This window comes from Scyliorhinus canicula, chromosome 4 (assembly GCF_902713615.1).
Source record: "Scyliorhinus canicula chromosome 4, sScyCan1.1, whole genome shotgun sequence".
NCBI lineage: Eukaryota > Metazoa > Chordata > Chondrichthyes > Carcharhiniformes > Scyliorhinidae > Scyliorhinus > Scyliorhinus canicula.
This window is the reverse complement of record NC_052149.1, coordinates 191,348,913-191,371,732: the sequence shown is the minus strand read 5'-3', so window position 1 is coordinate 191,371,732 and position 22,820 is coordinate 191,348,913. Positions and strand designations below refer to the sequence as shown.

At 43.0% G+C, this 22,820-nt stretch overlaps 1 protein-coding gene across 1 annotated transcript in view; it reads right to left on the bottom strand.

Moving 5' to 3' along the window:
• The window catches only part of LOC119965257 (collagen alpha-1(XXIII) chain-like), a 241,183-nt gene that overhangs the window by 81,808 nt on the left and 136,555 nt on the right, over positions 1-22,820 (bottom strand). The window contains exon 9 of the mRNA XM_038795758.1: positions 19,465-19,572. Within this exon, the coding sequence (XP_038651686.1) occupies positions 19,465-19,572 (108 nt within the window). The remainder of the gene's footprint in view (positions 1-19,464; positions 19,573-22,820) is intronic.

Genomic DNA, 22,820 nt, shown 5'->3' with positions numbered 1-22,820 from the left:
TAGCCATTGTCTGTATTCTAGTTCCATAGTTATCTTTTCCACATGTTTATTAATAAATCATCTTTATAGTTAAACAACCATATGTTCTGTGTACATCCTTACAATGGTTACATCGCAAAACACAACATTCACGACTATAGGCAGGAGTCAGCAATTACCCCGCCTTCTCTCACCACTCCGATTTCCTTCTATTTCTGTCTCTTGAGGACATTAACTCTTGTTGAATTTGTTTTTGCGGACAACTAGTTACTGGTGACCCAACTTTTCCTGACATAAACAGTTGTATGGCCACTTTCATGTGATCAATCAAGATTTCAACAATTGTGACGTGATCAATTCTTCAGGAATACATGAAAACACATCTGGCAGCCTTATGCATGATCTTGATTCGGACAAATATCACCATTTTCTTGGAGTACCCTAGCCTACACCATTGTGGGAGTATAATCAGCATAAATATTGCAGTGGTCCTTCACAACTTTATCACAGCTACTGAAATGGACAATAAATGTAGCCCTGCTCGCATTGCCCTGATCCTGAACATCACTAAAAAGCAATCTAGGGCAGCATGGTGGCGCACTGGTTAGCCCTGCTGTCTCACAGCGCCGAGGTCCCATGTTCGATCCCGGCTCTGGGTCACTGTCCGTGTGGAGCTTCCACATTCTCCCCGTGTTTGCCTGGGTTTCGCCCCCAAAGATGTGCAGGGTGGGTGGATCGGCCACATTAAATTGCCCCTTAATTGGAAAAAATGAATTGGGTACTCTAAATTAATATTTTTAAAAAAGCAATCTAGTAAAAGTAAGTCCGCTGAAGCAACTGATCCCTCTACAATGTCTCTATGCTGATCCCACCAAAAATTGGGAGCTAACTTTCATGGGGCTTTTATATTTAAGCCCCAGAAAATATTACAAAGAAAAAATATTTTTTTGAATGTAAAAGAGTCAAAGCGATGATCAAAGGAACTGGTTGCGACAAATTTTTTAAAAAGACACAATATTCAAATTAATCTTTTAGTGAGATTTCAATCATTTGAAAAAATAAACTTCAACCGTCTTCAGTTTCTCGAAAAATACAATTTCAGTAAATTGGAAATTTGTTTTTGCGCTCTGAATGTTGAGTAAAGACACCACAGGTTCTGTTGTGTTTTCTCAAGTAGGAATTGGGTAGTCCTCCATCGGGCTGAAGCAGTTATTCATATTTCATATCTCAAACTTAAAAATCGATTTTCTAGATTGATTCAAAACCTTTTGGTAAGTAAAATAACTCAATATACTTTCAGGATAAATGGTGAAACCTTTTAGAAATCTATTGATGCAGGTTGGAAAATTCTGCATGCTTCACACACTCAAATCCTACAGATGTGACTGGACACTATCTTCAACTATTCTGGGCAAAAAACATCAAATTAAAGCCTCGGCTTTGAAACATTTTGACGTCTTGAAGTAAAGCCTTTAATGAAGGCATTACATGACACATACACAAAAAAAAAAACATTTAACTGAGAGCACATTACCATTATGTTGTGAAATATGATTTTTTTGATGTTTTTCATCTGGTTTCAAAGAATGTACTGGAGCTTTAAAATTCCAGTTACTAACCAAAACATAGGGTTGAACTTTATAGCTCCCAGTTGACGTATTTGAACACGGTGGGAAACATAGCATAAATAGAGTGGGCAGCCTACAGTTTTCTACATCTGACCCGACTCCCAGTGAGGCATCAGGATGTCTCCTCACTCTTATGCGTATTGATGCTATGAAGTGGCCAATTAATGGACAATTAAGGTGCCTCTGCTGTCATAATACATGTGGCTGGGGAAGACAGAAGAAAGGTAGCCAACCTGACAAATTTCAAAGAATGGGTAAAGATGGGAAAAAAGATGGCATCCCCTTTCGGGGATTCCCTGTGTCCATCAGGGATACCACTCCTTGTGCCATCCTCCTTTCTCCTCACCTCTAAAATCCAAACCCCCCCCCCCCGCCACTTTGTTCCTTGATCCCTCCCTGCCCAAAACCCCCTTTAGGTCCAGGAGACATCTTCCTTCTTGGGACAGCTTGTAGTCTCCGCAGTGGTCACTACTTGCTTCTGGTGCTGTTGGGACTACAAGAGCTGTCGGATAATCAGCATGGCAAGCAGGCTCTTGAGGGTAAGACTTCCTGACTTTCTGTACGAGGGGCGGAAGTACCACTCTCCGGTAATTAAAGCTCCCCTCACCCCACTGTATTATCACTGTGGAACAACCAGATTTAAAGGGCGCGATTTAATGGCTGCAATAATTTTCTTAAAATATAAATTTAGAGTACCCAATTCATTTTGTCCAATTAAGGGGCAATTTAGTGTGGCCAATCCACCTACCCTACACACCTTTGGGTTGGGGGGGTGAAACCCACGCAAACACGGGGAGAATGTACAAACTCCACACGGACAGTGACCCAGAGCTGGGATCGAACCTGGGATCTCGGCGCCGTGAGGCAGCAGTGCTACTCACTGCGCCACCGTACTGCCCAAACGGCCGCAATAATACTAATAAGCGCTTATTGTCGCAAGTAGGCTTCAATGGCGTAACTGTGAAAAGCCCCTGTGTATTACTGTGTATTATTGTGTATTACTGTGAAAAGCAATGCGCCAGCCGCGGATCTGGGCACATCTGTTAAATAGCGGGAGAGGCCAAAATTGGTATGCGTGCCGGGCATGAATTGGTTTGTGATCTAACCGGCCCACTCCCAGTCACGGGTTTCGGATCTTGCCTAGCCGTGGCGAGATACCAATTGACACTAATTAAGACCAATCTCCTCTCCATCTTATTAGCAAGTCCAATAGTAAGTTGAATCTGATGGCCTCCCGGGAACTACCTGGCTCCCTCGTGACTGATCGGGCAGATGCCATTTAGTATTCCTTTTTAAAAATGGGAGATTGGCGCAATGCCTGCTGAGGGGAGCCAAGAAGGTGAGTAGCCATTTCCACTCCCTAGCATGCGGCCCAAGGGCTTTGGGGTTGCTGCCCCAGTGCTCAAGGGGGATGTGCTTGGTTGGGAGGGTGAATATCATAGGTCGGGTGCTGGGAACATAGGGTCTTTTTTAAAAATATATTTTTATTGGCATTTTCCGTCTTCATTGCAATTCGTGTTTGTTATTGTACAGTACAGAAGATTTTATTGTACCTATTTACAATTTGTCACCGTCTGTTTTGGTGCGCTTTCCTCCTCCCTCCCCTCCCCCTTCCTCCCGTGCCCAGCACCCCCCCCTTGATACCCTTCCTGCTCGCTTGGGGGGGGGGGGGGGGGGGGTGTCCCCCCCACCTCTACCTCGGCCCTCCCCCCTCTTCTTTCCTGTGGGTTTCCGCCACGTCCGCATTGTGGGTGGGGGAGAGGGGTTCTTCCACCCCCTCCCTCTGTGCTGTTCCTTTTAGTCCCCTCAGGTTCCCTCCTCCCCCCCCCCCCCCCCCCCCCCCCCCCCCACTCCCCCTGGGTTATTCCTGTCATTCCTCTTTTATGTTTTCAATTTTCCTCTCTGCTGTTATTGTTGGCTTTGAACAGGCTGACAAATTGCCCCCATGCTTTAAGGAAGCCTTCTTCCGACCCCCAGATGGTGTTAGTTCAAATTTGACCTTCTCAAGAGTCAAGAATTCCAGCAGGTCCCCCCCCCCCCACTGCCACGCCAGGGCACAGGGTGGAGAGGGGTTGATCTCCACCCTAACAAGATCTGCTTTCGGGCGATCAACGAGGCGAAGGCTAGAACATCTGCCTCCGCACCCGTTTCCAACCCCGGCTGGTCCGACACCCCGAATGTGGCCTCCCGAGGGCCCGGGTCCAGTTTCACGTGCACCACTTTAGAGATTATCCTAAACACCTCCTTCCAGTAATCCTCCAGGTTTGGACAGGACCAAAACATATGAACGTGATTTGCGGGGCCCCCTCCCCCCGCATCGTTCCCATACATCTTCTACCCTCTCAAAGAGCCGGCTCATCCACGCCTTTGGAAGGTGTGCTCTATATACCACCTTCAGTTGTATCAGCCCCAACCTCGCACACGAGGCATTCACTCTCTGGAGCACCTCACACCAGAACCCATCCTCCATATCCTCTCCCAACTTTTCCTCCCACTTTGCCTTGTTCCCTTCCAGCTGTGCCTTTTCCTGTTCCAAAATAGCCACGTAAACCGCCGACACTACCCCCTTCTCCCATCAGCACCTCCTCCAGCAGTTGAAAGCCGGCTCCACGCGGAAGCTCTGTATCTCCTTTCTGACAAAGTGTCGAACCTGCATGTATCTAAATATTTCCCGCTGCTCCAACCCATACTTCGCTCCCAGCTCCTTCAATCCTGCAAACTGACCCCCAAGAAACAAATCTTTTAGTGTCCTAATTCCTTTCTGCTCCCATCTCCGATAATTTCCATCCCACTTCCCTGGCTCAAATCTATGGTTCCCCCAAATCCGCATTTCCCTTGACCCTGCTCCCAACCCGAAGTGCTGGCGAAACTGCCTCCAAGTTCTCAACAAAGCTATTAGCACCAGACTCCCTGAGTATCTCCCCGGGGCCGTGGGAGCGGCGCTGTTGCTAGCGCCTTCAATCCCGGCCCCCTACCCATCTCTCCTCCATTCTGACCCACTGGGAGTCAACCTCTCTGTCCCAGCTCCGCACTTTATCCACATTCGCCGCCCAGTAATAATACATCAGATTCGGAAGACCCAAACCCCCTGCCTGCCTTCCTCTCTGTAGCAGCACCTTTCCAATTCTGTCCACCTTTCCTCCCCATATGAACGAGGTAATCATCCCTTCAACCTTTCTAAAAAATGCTTTTGGCAGGAAAATCAGCAGGCATTGGAAAATTAACAGGAATCGCTGCAGCACATTGATTTTAACCGCTTGTACCTGACTCGCCAGCGACAGAGACCACAGATCAAGGATAGGTCAATTTTGCTGTCATAATAATCGTATGGCAACAGTGTTCATTGTCATTATATTGTAATCTGGAGTGTAACATCCAGCTACTGGAAATGCACATTTAAACGCAAAAACTTGCCAGTTGCTATTTAAGATGCGTTGCTTCTCCAAATTCCTCCAGCAACAATATCTTGCAAAAAGACCTGGCATTGAAATACATGTACACTGTGAAGTTGCTGAATATCCATTAATCTCATCAGAAAAGGTTGGGACTGGTCCAATGCACCATGTTATTGGCCAGGGTTTAGAGAACCCCCACGTTTATCATGGAGTTCACCTGACCCACAACATTAAATAGATTGTGGTATGGGGAGCACACAGCCCACTCTGCAGGAGTGGTACAGCAGAAATGGAAAAGTATTTTTTAAAGCAAAACAATGTGTATTCTATGAACTCAAGTTAACCTTTTTAAAACATACAGTGAACATCTTAGCAACCATTAATTCAAATACAACTCCGAAAGAATACAACACTAAATAATCCTTTAAGCTTTCCTTTTAACATCCATAAGACTTAAAACACCTTTTACCAGAAGCACATCAGGTTAAAGTCACCACTGTTATTAGTTTTAAATCACCAGGATCAATTTACAGCCTTTAGATTACAGAGACTTCTGGCTGTGACTGCAGCTATCCAGCTCTGAAAACGAAACTAAAACACAGCCTGCAGCAAACAGCCTAAAATGAAAGTAAAAAGCTGACAGACAGCGCAGCTCCACCCACTCTCTGACATCACTGCAGTAATAAACACGCATTTCTTAAAGGTACTCTCACTACAGATACTTATGTACACATCCATTTAGAAACACCCATTTCTTAAAGGTATTCTTACACGATACCTCCCCGCAAGAAAAAAGACAAACCATCAACTTCAAGATGGTTTCATTTTACACCTTTTCACTATCCTTTAAGAAATGCACACAGTAAATATACTTTTTCGTTTCAAAAAACAATACACCTCAAACAGGTATAATAATTTAGTCTATTTTTTTTTTGTTTTTCTTCCTCCAACTGAAATCCTTCTCGATTGACAGTCTCTTTGAACAAGAAGGTCTCTGCACGATCCATCCATTTCTCTACGCTTCGGTATTTCCCTTTAAAGTCAGATACTTTAGTTCAATCTGATCGCAGAGTCCCCTGTAATTCTCCAACACAGCAGCATTGGTTATCACAGCTTTCAGGCAGTCAAATGCCTGTTGAAACTCCGCTGTCCACTGAAATTTACGATGTTTCTTCAGCAAGTCCATCAGTGGAGCAATCACGCTACAAAACTTTTTCACAAATGTTCAATCAATCCACTCATGCCAAGAAATCGCATTATTTCCCTTCATCTTGAGGGTATCGGAAACTCCTCCATAACTGTTGGTTTCACATCCCGTGTGACCATTCGACCTTGTCCGATTGGCCAAGGAAAGTGACTTGGGCTTTTCCAAATTCACTTTTGGCTAGATTTATCACCAAACCCGCCTCCTGAAGTCGATCGACTAACTCCATCAGATGTTTTAAATGCTCTTTCCATGTCTGGCTGAAAATGACCAGATCGTCGATGTATACCGCACAATTGGGCAATCCTGAAACAACTTTGTTTGTTAAGCGTTGAAATGTGGCTGGAGCGTTTTTCATGCCAAATGGCATAACTTTGAATTGGTATATACCATCTGGAGTCACAAAAGCTGAAATCTCCTTCACCTCTTTGGATAAAGGTACCTGCCAGTAACCATTAAGTAGATCCAGTTTGGAAATAAAAGCTGATTGTCCCACTTTCTCAATGCAATCCTCCAAATGTGGGATAGGATAAGAGTCCGTTCTTGTAACTGCATTAACCTTTCTATAGTCCACACACAACCGTTGGGTACCATCTGGTTTTGGTACCATCACTATGGGTGAGCTCCATTGGCTGCAACCCACTTCAATTATGCCATTTTTAAGCACACTCTCAATCTCTTTGTTCACCTGTGCCAATTTTAAAGGGTTAAGTCTATACGGATCTTGTTTGATTGGAACAGCATATCTCACATCTACATCATGTATAGCCATTTTAGTACTTCCCAATTTATCTCTACAAACTTGCCCATGTGATGTCAACAACTCTTTCAGGTCAGTCCGTTTTTCCTCTGGAAAGTAACTCAACAATTCATCCCAATTTTTATGAACATCCTCATTTGAGGTATGTCAAATTCGCAGTCATCTGGATTTGGTTTGTCACTTTGAGTTAGAATCATTAAAACCTCCTCCTTTTCCTCTCCTTCCCTTTCAAAGTACCTTTTAAGCCTATTCACTTGACACACTCGGTGAGTTTTCCTTCTATCTGACGTTTTTAACCACATAATTCTCCTCACTTAATTTCCTTTCAATCTGATAAGGTCCACAAAACCTTGTGTTTAAAGGTTCACCTACCACTGGTAACAACACTAAAACTTTATCTCCACTGGCAAAACTACAAACTTTGGATTTTTTGTCCGTTACCCCTTTCGTCACATTTTGTGCAACTTCTAAATGTTGTCTAGCCAATTCACCTACTCTATTTAATCGTTCCCTAAAATTTGACATGTCATCCAATAATGTAATTTCCGATTTCTCACTCACCAATTTTTCCTTAATCAATTTAAGTGGTCCTCTTACCTCATGACCAAAAATTAGTTCAAAAGGACTACATTTGGTTGACTCATTAGGTGCATCCCTAATTGTAAACAGTACGAATGGAATTCCGTTATCCCAATCCTGTGGATAATCTTGACAATAAGCCCTCAACATTATCTTTAATGTCTGATGCCACCTTTCTAACTCTCCCTGCGATTCTGGATGGTGAGCAGTTGATTTAAATTGTTTTATTCCTAAGCTATACATAATTTCTTTGAGTAACCTTGAGGTAAAATTCAATCCTTGATCCGATTTTATTTCTGTGGGTAGTCCATATCTAGTAAAGAATTTAAATAACTCCTCCACAATATTTTTAGCTGTAATATTACGTACTGCAATGGCCTCTGGAAACCTAGTAGACACATCCATTATAGTCAAAAGATATTGATTCCCACTTTTTGTTTGAGGAAGCTGTCCTACGCAATCAATTAAGACCCTTGTAAAAGGTTCCTCAAATGCTGGAATGGGTACGAAGGGCGCTGGTTTTTATCACTGCTTGAGGTGTTCCTATCACTTGACATGTGTGACATGATTGACAAAATTTAACTACATCTTTATGTAGTCCAGACCAATAAAAATGTTTCTGGATTTTAGCTTGAGTTTTCCTTATTCCCAAATGACCTCCCACTGATACCTCATGTGCAACTCACAACACCACCTTTCAATACCCCACCGGCAATACTACTTGATGAACTTCTGGCCACTTTTCATCTGCCTGCATATGTAAAGGTCTCCATTTTCTCATCAAAACATCACTTTTACGGTAATAACACTCTGCTATACATGCAGATTCCTCTTCCGTGTATGCTTTATGATACATCCGTTTTACTTCTACATCTTTCTGTTTGATCTCTGGCAATTTTCCTGAACTAAAAATATCCGCTTCATCCTCCACCTGTTCTTGTTCTTTTTCAACCATCTGATCAAAAATCGTTTCTGATAATTGCACTTCAACTTCATCTTCACTCTTTGATTTCTCCTCTTGTCTTAACCTGTGACTTTGCGACCTTGTTACGACACAATCCGGAAAAATCCTAGGATATTCATCCTTCAACACTTCAGTTGTCTGATTTTCCACTGGCTTATCAACCACAGTAGGCATCACTTCCACCTGTGATCCAGCTATATCATTACCCAAGATAAACTGTATTCCTGGACAAGATAGTTTCTCTATTACTCCTACCACCACTTCACCACTCTTCACTGGACTTTCCAACCTTACCTTATATAATGGAACGCTACTCCTCTCACCCCGAATTCCACATATTACCACCTTTTCTGGCAACATTCTTCCCAAGCTACATAACTCCTCATCTCTTACCATTAAAGATTGACTAGCTCCCGTATTTCTTAAAATTGTGACTTCTTTACCTGCTCCTCCTGATGCACATGAGTAAACTTTACCCACACAAGTAAATTCTCAAAGAGATCTGGCACCTTCTTATCAATCACCTCTTGATCAGGCTGTACAATCTTTTGCACCTCCTTGGCTTCACTTGGGCTTTCCTTTACCACTCTAACAAACCCCACTGTCTTATCCTGTTTTACCACATCAGCCTTCCCAGTGCTTTTCTTCAACCACCAACACTGTGACTTCACATGGCCTAGTTCAGTGCTACTCAAAGTGTGGTACGTGTACCGGTGCCGGTACGCAAGCCATCGTCTGCCGGTACGTGGAGTGTTTCCAGAAAAGAAAGAGACAGTAGTGATATTCAACGCCACGGGAGACTGCCGATCCCTAGCACATTGAAAAAAAAAACTGCCGGTCCGCCACATCAGATAGTTTGAGATGCACTGGCCTAGTTTATTACAGTGAAAACATTTGAAACTTTTCATGTCTCTTCCACCCTCCTGGATTTCTTTTTAAATCTGAGGTACACTCTCCTTATTATCTCCCATCAGATCACCCTTACTTTTACCACTTGAGTATTTCTCATGTCCCCAGTTTCTATCCCTCACAGGCTGAAACTGATGTCGGAAACCAAGCTTTGATTCATGAACTAATTCATAATCATCTGCCATTTCTGCTGCCAATCTTGCAGTTTTAACCCTCTGCTCTTCCACATGAATTCTCACTACATCAGGAATTGAAGTTTTAGACTCCTCCAAAAGTATAATTTCTCTAAGAGCTTCATACGTTTGGTCTATTTTCAAAGCCCTTATCCACCTATCAAAATTACTGTTTGATCCTTTCAAATTCCATGTATGTTTGACCAAATTCTTTCCCTAAATTTCAAAACCTTTGTCTGTAGGCTTCAAGCACTAGTACATAAGCACCTAAGATGGATTTTTCACCTCCTCATACGTCTCAGATACCTCCTCCGGTAGTGATGCAAACACTTCTTTAGCCCTACCTACCAGCTTTGTTTGAATCAGTAATACCCACATGTCCTGTGGCCATTTCATTTGTTTAGCTATCTTCTCAAATGAAATGAAAAAGGCTTCTACCTCCTTCTCGTCAAACCTTGGCAATGCTTGGACATATTTAAATAGATTCCAACCAAGCCTTCGACTTTGACACTCTTTCTCACTATACTCATCACTATCAACCAACTGTACGTTTCCCTTTAAGTCTGCCAATTTTAACTGACTGTCATGTTTCATGGCCATTTTCTGAAGTTCAAACTCTTTCTCCTTATCTTTTTCCCTGATCTGTATCTCCCTTTCTCTTTATTTTTGTTCTGCTAGGGCTTGTCTTTCTGTTTTCCTTTCTTCTCTCTCTTTTTCCTCTCTCTCTCTTGCTCTTTCTTTTTCCTCTCTCTCTCATATTTAAGCTGCTTAAAGTCTTTCTCATGTTCCATTTGTTTAATTTGTAACTGAATTTTTGCCATTTACAATGAGTCAAACTGTATCTCAGGCAACTTTAAATGCTTAGTCACCGCCATAATGACCTCATTTTTTCACATTTTGTCAGGTAACGTTAACTGCAATGTTTTTGCCAAATCTAACGGTCTGCTTTTAGTCTCTGTCTGTAAGGTACTGCGTGTGACCGTCTCCACCCTCAAAAACCTCAGAGCCTTTGAAAGAGCCATTGTCCACAACACACTCCCTACTTAAACTAAAATACCACACCTCAAAAGCAACCACAATATGCTCACCCCTCACTGTCTTTAAGTTCACAAAGCCAATCCAATAGATAGACTTATATCCCCCCTCGAGCCCCCAATTTGTTATGGGCAATGGTTTAGAGAACCCCAGAGTGTATCATGGAGTACACCTGACCCACAACTTTTAATAGATTGTGGTATGGGGAGCACACGGCCCACTCTACAGGTGTGGTACAGCAGAAATGGAAAAGTATTTTTTAAAGCAAAACAATGTTTATTCTATGAACTTTTAAAAACATACAGTGAACATCTTAGCAACCATGAATTCAAATACAACTCCGAAAGAATGCAACACTAAGTAATCCTTTAAGCTTTCCTTTTAACATCCATGAGACTTAAAACACCTTTTACCAGAAGCACATCAGGTTAAAGTCACCACTGTTATTAGTTTTAAATCACCAGGATCGATTTACAGTGTTTAGATTACAGAGACTCTAATGCCCCTTCTGGCTGTGACTGCAGCTATCCAGCTTTGAAAACAAAACTAAAACACACCCGGTAGCAAACAGCCTAAAACGAAAGTACAAAGCTGATAGACAGCCCAGCTCCACCCACTCTCTGACATCACTGCAGTAATAAACATGCATTTCTTAAAGGTACTCTCACAACAGATGCTTCTATACAGACCCATTTATAAGGTACTCACATGACAAACATGAGCATTTTAGTGATGTTTTAATTATTGCCGCCCAGCTCTCTGAAACTGAAAAATAGCTTTCATAAATGTTGAATCTCATTCCATCAGATTGTAAATATTACTGGGGATTTTGAAACTAAAATGTAAGTTTTGTTAACTTCAGTTTTTTTCTGTCTCTCCCTGAATCCTATCTTTTTTTCAACATTAAATTAGATATCCTGACTGACAATTGGTGGTTCCAATTCCAGGCTCTGTGCCATTCATTATTTTATTTATTTATTTATTTTAGAAATTTAGAGTACCCAATTAATTTTTTCCAATTAAGGGGCAATTTAGAGTGGCCAATCCACCTACCCTGCACATCCTTAGGCTGTGGGGGTGATACCCACGCAACACGGGGAGAATGTGTAAACTCCACACGGACAGTGACCCAGAGCCAGGATCGAACCTTGGACCTCGAGGCCGTGAGGCAGCAATGCTAACCACTGCACCATTCATTAATAACATTTCAATAATGATATCGGGCGGCACGGTGGTACAGTGGTTAGCACTGCTGCCGCACAGCACCAGAGACCCAGGTTCAATTCCGGCCTTGGGTGACTTTCTGTGTGGAGTTTGCACTTTCTCCCTGTGTCTGCGTGGGTTTCTTCCGCGTGTTCAGGTTTTCTTCCACAGTCCAAAAATGTGCAGGTTAGGTGGATTGGCCATGATAAATTGCCCCTTCGCTTCCAAAGATGTTCAGTAAGAAGTCTTACAACACCAGGTAACACCAAAGATGTTAGGTGGGGTTCTGGGATTAAGGGGATAGGGTGGGGGATAGGCCTAGGTAGGGTTCTCTTTCAGAGGGTTGGTGTGGACTCAATGGGCCGAATGGCCTCCTTCTGCACTGTTGGAATTCTATGATTCAATCTGATTGGTGTAGGAGGTAACACAATTGCTTCCCCTGGTCACACAGGAGTGTAGATATCGCCCCATCATTTTAGCTCTCTAATTGGTCTCTAAGACCCGGTGCAAAATGCCACAGAAAATCTGTGGAATAATGCAAGCGCAATAAATGTGTAGTTATTAGTTTGTTTTTGAAAGCAAAATCTGGCCAGAATTTTGAAAGTGGTATTAGTTATATGATGACTTGAGAGCTGCTGTAAAAGTAGTTTTGGGATTAAGGATGTCAGACGTAATGCAGCTGTTACAAATTTTAGGTTCGGGCTCGGTGTTTTCTTGGGAACCACATTGTTGGTCACTCAAGTAAATAGACCTTGTGGCCTCTGTCATCTGGATTCTATAATCTCACACATGCCACCATATGGACTGAAAACCATTCCAGGGAGGTGATGCCAATTGTAAACCAACAATCGGCTTATTTTACATGAAAGATTTGAATCCTAAAAGCGCAATCTTATCCTTTTATGTAGTTCTAATTCATTTCCCAAGACATCAGTCTGACTGGTACTAACCTTACTCTTACAGGACAGATGCATTCATGCCTCCGGCTACAGCTTCCAAGCCTCCTGCACTAGTTGGCAAGACCTTTCTGAATTTCTTGGTGTTCCAGACTGAAACCGCAGACTCATTTGTCCAAACAGAGATCTACAAACAAAGCTGAACTCCCTTCTATGTTGCCAATTGATTTGCTGATCTACTTATTAAATATACCATCTTAAATTCATCATCTCTTACCACTGATTTCACAGCCAGAGGACATAGTGTTTCCCTGTTTACTCTTATCAAATATTTATTTTTTTAAACTAAATTTGAATTAAATATTCTATTATCATTTTTCTCGGGTGGAAATAATCCCTGTAACTCACATCTCTCCTCCAAACTACAGTTGCCCATCTCTGGCACTTTGCTGAAGAATCTCTGCTGTATGTTTTCCATTACTTTAATGTCCTTTCTTATTGGCGCCTAACTAATGCTTTGTGTGAGTCTATTATTACTTATTCATTCTGGTGGGATCTCACGCAACCCTAAATATTTTTATGGTGTTGCTATCTTTCAGTGACTATAAATATGGCGGTTAATAAGGTCGCCTTTCTTAATCTTAATTATGAATATGCTTTTCAGAGTCGCCAGGTATCTCTCGATACCGCCACAAGGTTCAACCCGAATACCGATCAAAGAGCCAATACACCAGTTAGTTAGTTCAAAGTCAATGCTACTTTATTTACATACAGTATGGTTTACTCATGCACAATAACACTACAGGCTAAACGATGTCTATCACTAACTCCTATACTTAACTTCGAGTGCCTGCTTAGGTCAGAGGAACAATGGCCGTTGTTCGGATCTGAGGCTGTTGGGTTCGAAGAGGTAGCAGGAGAATAGCTATGGTCGTCTGTCTGGTAGCGAGCGTTGAGCTTGAACTTACTGCTTCTGGTGGTGCAGGTGGAGGGGTCTCTCCAGTTGAGAGCCGATTCCAAGAGAGCGAACACATGGCGGGGTTCCTTTTTATACTCGCGGGGGGGGAGGGGGGGGGGGGGGGGTCAAAAACTAACAGAGCTTTATTTACAAGGTGTGTTCACTACAGGCTGCTTCTTCACTCTGGCAGTTTCCAGCTCTAGCAACCTGTGATGTCACTTCCGGTGATGACATGCATATATTAAGACACAGGGCGCGATTCTCCGCACCCCACGGCGAGCACTAGTCTTTTGTTTATCGGAGATGGGCCATCAATGTGCAAATCGGCCAAGAGTTTTGGTTCTGTCTGCAGTCTGTCGTTTAAATACACATTCAGGCTCTGTGCCTGTTTGTTACTTTGCATTGTCCATTTTTCCCTGTATGCTCTGCGAGTGTCCATTTTATATGCTGAAAGTGGCCATCCCCCCGGCCCCGCCCCCCCCAGCCCCGCCCCCCGGCACTGCCCCCGGCCCCCCCCCCCCGCCCCCCCCCCCCCCCCCCCCCCCTCCCCCCACCAAGGGCACCGAAGTTCAGCTCGCCCGGGGCGCCAGCAACCCTAGGGCCGGCGCTGGGTGTGACACGGCCATTAGATCGCACCCAAGATTAAACTTTTTAACCTAACACCTGAAAAGAACAGTTTACAATTACCACGTGACACTACTACTCAATTCCGCATTAAACAACAAGAAAAGAAACATACAGCTCTCAATCCAGCTTAAAATCAGCAGGGCGTAGAGTAATACTTGCTTTGTAGAACAGGTTTGGATCCCAGTTAGATCCCGGAAGACTCTGACTGAATGTATTAAAATTTCTGCTTCAACTAAGTTGTTTCAGCCTCTTCCTTGTCTTCAGGCAAGGCTGCGCTGCTTTAAAATATGACTTTTTAAAAAACTTTTCCATTGAGAGAAACTAGGGAACAAGGTTTGCTGATCAAATGCCTTAATCAATTCCTAATGATGTGGAGGAATACTGCTCATTCAATTACTAAAATCTCTCCTGCATTATTAATGATGAAGTGACAACTACATTCAGCATTCGACTTGTTGAATCCTCCAAAATCAAAATAAATCGTTCAACAGAAAGAACAAGGACAGATAGAACTGCAGGGAAGCAAAGCTAAACATCATGCGTTGGCCAGGAATTGCTCCACAGGGGAAAAATGGGTTCCTGCCATGTTTCTTACACAGACTGGCTTGTCTCATGTGGACCAGCTGTTTGTGGGAGAACTGAGCCACCGGAAATGGAACCAGCTGAAAATTCGGTTTCAACTGAACAAAGTCCTGACCTGAACCCTCCTACAACCCTGACACCGACAGACAAGGCAACACCTCACCTTCAGACCAAACACAGAGTCAACCTCTATTGTTACAATGTCAACACCGGTCAAAACAACCGCTGATGACATTTGTACAAACGCGAAAACATCAGAGATTACAGTTAGTGCAAAGAAGCAGATGCCAGAGGTTCATCGTCCAACCTTCCCGAGAATGACAACCTCCGAACCGTCTGACTTATTGATTATTGTTATTTGATTATTGTTCATGTTACACTTGTTATAAATTGTTAGGGACGTTTGACTTAAAGGAGGAGGAATGTTATGTATTTATATTGAGTCTTAGTAGCTGCAGTAAACACTGTGTCTTAATATATGCTTGTCATCACCGGAAGTGACATCACAGGTTGCTAGAGTTGGAAACTGCCAGAGTGAAGAAGCAGCCTGTAGTGAACACACCTTGTAAATAAAGCTCTGTTAGTTTTTGACCCTCCTACTTCCAAGCATCAGTTCTCCACAATACATAATTATATCAATCCCTAAGATCCTTTAACAAGGTAGCTACCATTTCTAGTGCTGTAATGGTGGCTGTGCTATTGTACATGAGATTTCACAGTTAAGCAATGGTTGCTCCCCAGGCAGCTACAGGAAATCCACTGGAAGCCACCAAGCATAGCAGATAAACCCCAACCCAGGAAGCATCATGTCCTGTGCTCTGTTTAGAATGCATTCACACCTCTGCAATTGCTAATTTACTCAATCAAGCATTACAACCTCCTCCTGAATTCTCTGTTCCTCTAATTAAGGATCCTTGTGTATCCACCCTCCCTTCTCCCTTCTCTTCATCCCTGGTTGCTGTGTTTTAGCTGGTTACGCTTACTCTAGAACCCTCCACCTAAACTCCTCTGTCTCCCCACCGCCCTAAAACCCGTCTCTACGATAGATTGCAAAATCTTGCCAGCTCCCATTTTCTTTTCTTACACTTCAGTGGAGCACCTTGATGCTTTTTTCCATATTAAAGGTGCTACTAAAATGCAAGTTGTTGTAGTAGGCATTGAATTTTTGCAAAATTTGTAAAGAATATAAAAAGCATAGACTACCTCTTAATGTGCATATTGCATGACACAAATTTGTGCAAGTGTGTGTTCCTGGTTTGAGTCAGCTGTTTATACTATACAACTTGGAGTAAACTTGCAGTATCTCTGCATGTACTTTACGAGAAATCAACTTGAATGTTGGCAGGGGAACAATCCAGAAAACAAACAAAGCTGTGTTCAATTTAACCATGACTGTGACCAGTCAACAAGTCCTTCTGAAACAGACTGTTTGATTCAGTTAACAAACTTATGATGATAATTACATTATGACATTTCTTCAGGATGCCTCTGTAAAATATGATTCAGATGTGTGGGATTACTGAAACACAAGTTCAGGAAAACAAGCACAGCAACGGCACGCAAGACTTACAATTATGTCATTTACATTCGGCCTGATTTTAACCCTACCCACCAAATGGGAATGGGGTAGATGGGTCAGTACCGCAGCGTTCACGTACTTACTGCTGTCTTCCAGGCATGTTTCTGCCTGCCGGCAATCTAATCACACAATTTCTCTGATTCAGGACAGGAGCCTGTCACAGGCCGGTCGTGTCATCGGGAATAAGTTCAAAGTGGGTCCGAGGTGCAATTTGGATCCCAAAGCTATTTTAATTAATAACTGTGGATGTCTCACCCAGCGCCTGACCAGCCAATAATTCCGGTGGGATTGGTGTCTCTGAGCCGTTACTTGGAAAGGGACACTCAGCTGCACATTAATGGATCATGGGGGGGGTTTTTTGTCTGTCTTATTTTCCAGGAGTTTCCAACTTCCAGATCACTTCTTCCACATTTGTTTTGATCTTATCATCCTAAGTAAGCTTTATCATGGATACTATCATTTTTATGTTTATTTTGGGTGGAGGAAGCATTTGCAGGCTGAGGAACAGCATAAGTAGCAACAGCAGACTCAGTATCGAACCACAGTGGGCCTATTAGAGGACAGCAGGTGAGAGTGGCTATTTATATCCCGCACACGGGTGTACAGGCCATGTCATTTCTTAGATCTGTTTTAAGTGCTTTGCCTCATGAGGTTGCGCTTTACCAGGCACGATGCTGGAGGCCTCTGCAGCTTCTTGCAAGAGGACCCGCTGCCTGCTGCAACAAACTCAACAGGTTTGTCAAACATGATTTCCCTATCCTACCATTATTTTAGAAGTGTCCTGTTATCACATCCTTTATAATAAATTCTAGAAAATTTCCTCCTACTGACATTAGGCAAACAGGCCTGCAGTTTCCCGTTTTCTCTCTCGCTCATTTTTTTTAAAGAGTGGGGCTATATTTGATACTTCCTAATCAGGAACTGTTCCAGATTCTATAGATTTTTGGAAGATGTCCACCAATGCATCCACTATCTCTACAGCCACCTCTTTCAACACTCTGGGATGCTAATGATCAAGTCCAGGAGATTTATCAACATTTAGTCTCATTCATTTCTTCAGTACTACGTTTTTACAAACTTTAATTTATTTCCGATTCTCATTCTTGTTTGACTCTTGGTTATCTAGTATTTTGGGAGGATTTTTGTATCTTCCTTTGTGTAGGCAGACGCACAAAGTATCTGTTTAGCCTCTACCAATTTCTTATTTCCCATCTTCCGACTCTACCTATAATGGGTCCACATTTGTCTTTGTTAATCTTTTCCTTTTCCAATACTTAGATAAATTTTTACAGTCCATTTTTATGTTCCTTGATAGTTTCTCATTTTCCATTTTTTATCAGCTTCTCCTTTGCTGAATTCTTTTTTAAAATAAATTTAGAGTACCCAATTATTTTTTGCAATTAAGGGGCAATTTAGCGTGGCCAATCCACCTATCCTGCACATCTTTGGGTTGTGGGGGTGAAACCCACGCAGACACGGGGAGAATGTGCAAACTCCTCACGGACAGTGACCCAGAGCCGGGATTCGAACCCGGGTCCTCAGTGCCGTAGGCAGCAATGCTAACCACTGTGCCACCGTGCTGCCCTTCCTTTGCTGAATTCTGATGACAGGTCGCAGACCTGAAATGCTAACTCTGTTTTCGCCTTCACAGTTACTGCCTGACCTGCCGAGTATTTCCAGTCTTTTCTGTTATTATTTCAGATTTCCAGCATCTGCAGTATTTTGCTTTTGTTTTACCTTAGAAAAGTTGATGAGGGCAATTACTTAAAATTCATTGCTTTATGATAACTATGAGATTCAATATACGCACAAGCATATGCACCCGCTTCAATCCTTTTAATAACACCAGTTTTAGAGTACTTAAAGAAAAGATTTTGATTAAAAATACCTATTACATAATAGCAACTGTTCTTTTAACCCTAGCCCTTCGAAAAGCACCGTCATTGCAAACATTCTGTTATATGGGCCTGGTGACTGTAATGTTCTTGTCGGATGGCCTGATTTATATTACAAGAACATTGTAGCTAAATTTATTAACATTAACTGTTTGTCAAGTATTTACAAACAACAGATGAATAATAATATGAACATGCACAAGCAAACTCTCTCCCAGCTCCCTAGTCAATCTGAGGTCACCTGACTCTAACATTCACTGTGATACTAGTGAGACACCTAGTGGTCAGTCAGTGAATTACAACACAATCATGGTATCACTACAGTGACTTTAGCTATCGGGTAATGCAATTAGAAGCCCAAAACATACAGCACTAGCTGCAATTTATTTGTTTGTTTCAGTCATTGGTTCAACTAATTTTGCTTATGGTTATGATCTCTCCACGTGGGAGTTGCACCATTTTCTGGCTCGGCAGCACTGAGTATTTTGAACTGGTACAGCATTTGATCTTGACTGAGGAGAGGATGTCCACAATCTTTGCCTGCACTGTACAGCATACTAATTACAATGGATGAATGTCCCCCACTACTTGTTGATGCAGACTGTGTGGTTATGTAAGACTAAAATTAGGCAATTAATTCAACTTAAATAAACAAATAGAAAAGCAAGCTTTAGTTGGACAAATTAACCACTAGAGGCATCATTTTGCAAGACAAAGCTATCTGAGTCAACATTGATGGGCAGAACTGCTCGCTGCAGAATCAACTGCGTTAAGAGCTTCTTGCACAATTGTATTTAAACTCATTATTGAATGATTGTGGACTTATGAAGAAGGCTGGGACTGAAATTGGCTTTCAGCAATAGCACAAAATGGGTGACAAAGAATCTGGCTAATTTTACCCACTGAAAATTGGGAGGGTGCCAGATACCTGCATTTCTTTGCCACCCATTTCATTTTACTACCAAAGACCAATTCATTCCATGTTAGTCACTGCAAAACATGCTAAATTAAAACTGAAGAGTAAGGAAATTATTTATACAAAATGTACTTTGTAGTCTGCGCATGCTATGTGTTTGAACAGGTAATAAATATCCTTACAGTTGCACCTGGAAATCCACGAGCACCATCCTTTCCTGGGTCTCCTGGGGGACCTGTTGGGCCTGCAGGACCTGCTGGACCAGGTGGCCCAGAATGACCTTGATCACCCTATACATTGAAGCATAAAATAAAGGGTAAGTATTGAACAAGGCATATGTTTTGGTAGGAAGAATGAGGATAGGCAATATGAAACTAAATGCTACGGGAACAGAGGGACCTGGGCCTGTAGGTAAATGAATTTTTGAATGTGCCAGGATAAGATGAGAAGACCATCATAAAAATCATCTAGATTTTACTCATGGAGGCAAAGCATATAAAATGAAGGAAGTTATATGAACCCTTTATATAACACTTGTTAGGCCTCAGGCTGTGTTCAATCTTTCACATCACACTTTGGGAAGAATGTAAAGCCTCAGAGAGGATAGAGAAGTGATTAACTAGGCTGGTATTGAGGATGAGAAACCTCAGTTAAATGGAGAAACTGGGGTTTTCTCCTTAAAGCAGAAATGGTTAAGTGGATACTTGATGGAGGTGTTCAGAATCATGCAGTTTTGTTAGAGTCATTAAGGAGAAACTGAGGGCAGCACGGTGCCGCATTGGTTAGCACTGCTGCCTCACAGCGCCGTGGTCCCAGGTTCGAACGCGGCTCTGGGTCACTGTCCGTGTGGAGTTTGCACATTCTCCCCGTGTTTGCGTGGGTTTTGCCCCCACAACCCAAAAGATGTGAAGGGTAGGTGAATTGGCCATGCTAAATTGCCCCTTAATTGGAAAAAATGAATTGGGTACTCTAAACTTAAAAAAAAATTAAGGAGAAACTGGTTCCAGTGACAGAAATGTTGACATTCAGTGATATTATCATCACAGAATTCCCCACCATCAACATTGTGGAGATCATCATTGACAAGAAACTTAACCTCCAGCCACATAAATACCGTGGCTACAGGAGCAGGTCTGCAGCAAGATATTATGGGGAAAGTATCTCATGTTCTGGCTCCCCAAACCTTGTGCACTGTTTACAAGGCACACATTAGACGTGTGATGAAATAACCCTCACGAGCCTAGATGAGTGCAGCTCCAACAGCACTCAAGGAGCTCAACACAATTTAAGACAAAGCAGCCTGATTGATCGGAACTCCATCCACCACCTTAAACTCCACTAATGGTGCACTGTGGTAGCAGTGTACGCCATAAACGTGATGCACTGCAGTAATTTGCTGAAACCTCTTCAAGAGCATCTTAAAAATGCACAATCACAGGGCAACACGGTGGCGCAGTGGGTTAGCCCTGCTGCCACCTGCGCTGAGGTCCCAGGTTCGAAACCGGTTCTGGGTCACTGTCCGTGTGGAGTTTGCACATTCTCCCCGTGTCTGCGTGGGTTTCGCCCCCACAACCCAAAAGATGTGCAGGGTGGGTGGATTGGCGATGCTAAATTGCCCCTTAATTGTAAAAAAAAAATGAATTGGGTACTTTAAATTTATATTAAAAAAAAGAAAAAAAAATGCACAACCTCTACCACGTAGAAGATCAAGGACAGCAGGCACGGGAACACTACTTAGAATTTCCCCTCCAAGTCGCATACAATTCTGACTTGGAAATGTGTCACTGTTCCTTCACTGAATCTGGAATAAAACCGTGGAACTCCCTAACAGTGCTGTGGGTGTGTCATATTGACTGCAGAGATTCGAGAAGGCAACCTATTTCAGGAATGGACAATAAATGCTCACCTTATCAACAACGCCCACATTCCATAAACAAATTTAAAAATATATACAGATTTATATCTGTATATGGCCAAAGTGATTGGCCAAAGAATTAGTGATGACATGAGGAAACCATTCTTTACTCAGCAAGTTTTAAAAAAAATCATTTTTATGGGATGTGGGCTTCGCTGGCTAGGCCAGCATTAATTGCCCATCCCTAATTGCCCTTGAGAAGGTGGTGGTGAGCTGCCATCTTGAATCACTGCAGCTCATGTGACGTAGGTACATCTTCAGTGCTATTAGGGAGGGAGTTCCAGGATTTTTACCCAGCAACAGAGAAGGAACGGCGATATATTTCCAGTCAGGATGGTGAGTGACTTGGAAGGGAACCTTCAGGTGGTGGGGTTCCCAGGTATCTGCTGCTCTTGTCCTTCTAGATGATAGTGGTCATGGATTTGGAAGGTGCTGCCTCAGGAACCTTGGCGAGTTCCTGCAGTGCATCTTGTAGATGGAACACGCGGCTGCCACTGTGCTTTGGTGGTGGAGGGAGTGAATGTTTGCAGAAGGGGTAGCAATGAAGTGGGCTGCTTTGCCCTGGATGGTGTTGAGCCTCTTGAGTTGGAGCTGCACTCAGCCAGGCAAGTGGGGAGTATTCCATTACACTCCTGATTTGTGCCTTGCAGGCGGTGGACAGGCTTTGTGGGGTCAAGAGTTGAGTTAGTCGCCGCAAGATTCCTAGCCTCTGACCTGCTCTTGTCACCACTGCATTACTGGACAGTACCCTGGCAGTACCAGGGGGCAGTGCTGGGAGGTGGGTGCTTCCAGTCGGGTGGTCTGTGGGGGCAGGGTTCCCCATGACCATGGGGAGTGAGATTCCCTTGGGATGGGGCCCTTGTGCATGGGGAGGGGTTCCCTGTGTCTATGGGGTGGACTCTTCCTTATTTATATTATGTTTGAAGGTTGTCGTTGCTTGCGGGGCAGGTCATAGGACCTGCCTCCATGTATCAAAATGTATGGCAGGCAAAGCCAACAGGGGAGCCTGTGGGGGCACACCGCTTCGCTCGCCTGAGTTGGCATTTAGTCAAAAAAAGAGAATTCTCCCCTTAGTGTGCTTCTTCGCATCAATCCATATCTGTGTCTGCCTGCACACCACACATGTCACTCCTACAGACTAATAGCAACTGTGAAAATGTGACAAAGCAATTTGGATTTGGATGCTGACCCACCACTGGTGGTGCTGCTTGCTGCAGTAAGTCAACCTGCACCAAGTCTTTGGAACACTGTTATTTGTTGCTTTTCTTCCCACTGCTCTGACGGCCAAAATCCAAGTGTGCCCACTCTTCCCAAATTTATAAGCTGCTTTTCAGTATGGATTTATATCTCGTTAATTCTAAAACATCAGAAACTCATCATCAGAAATGACAGAGGAAATCAGTATTTTGCAGGAATAAGCCCTTAAGATGCTAACATAGCCTTTAGTACCTTGGAATGTTCCACCCCTCTTAAGATGCTAGAGAAAAGCAAGTTGCTGATAGTAATGCTGCTTTTTTCCAAGTTTTTAAAAAAACTTTCAGAACATAATGTAAAGGTATCAAAGGGCATTTGATACAGTGCCGCACAACAGACTTGTGAGCAAAGTTATAGTTCATGGGACAA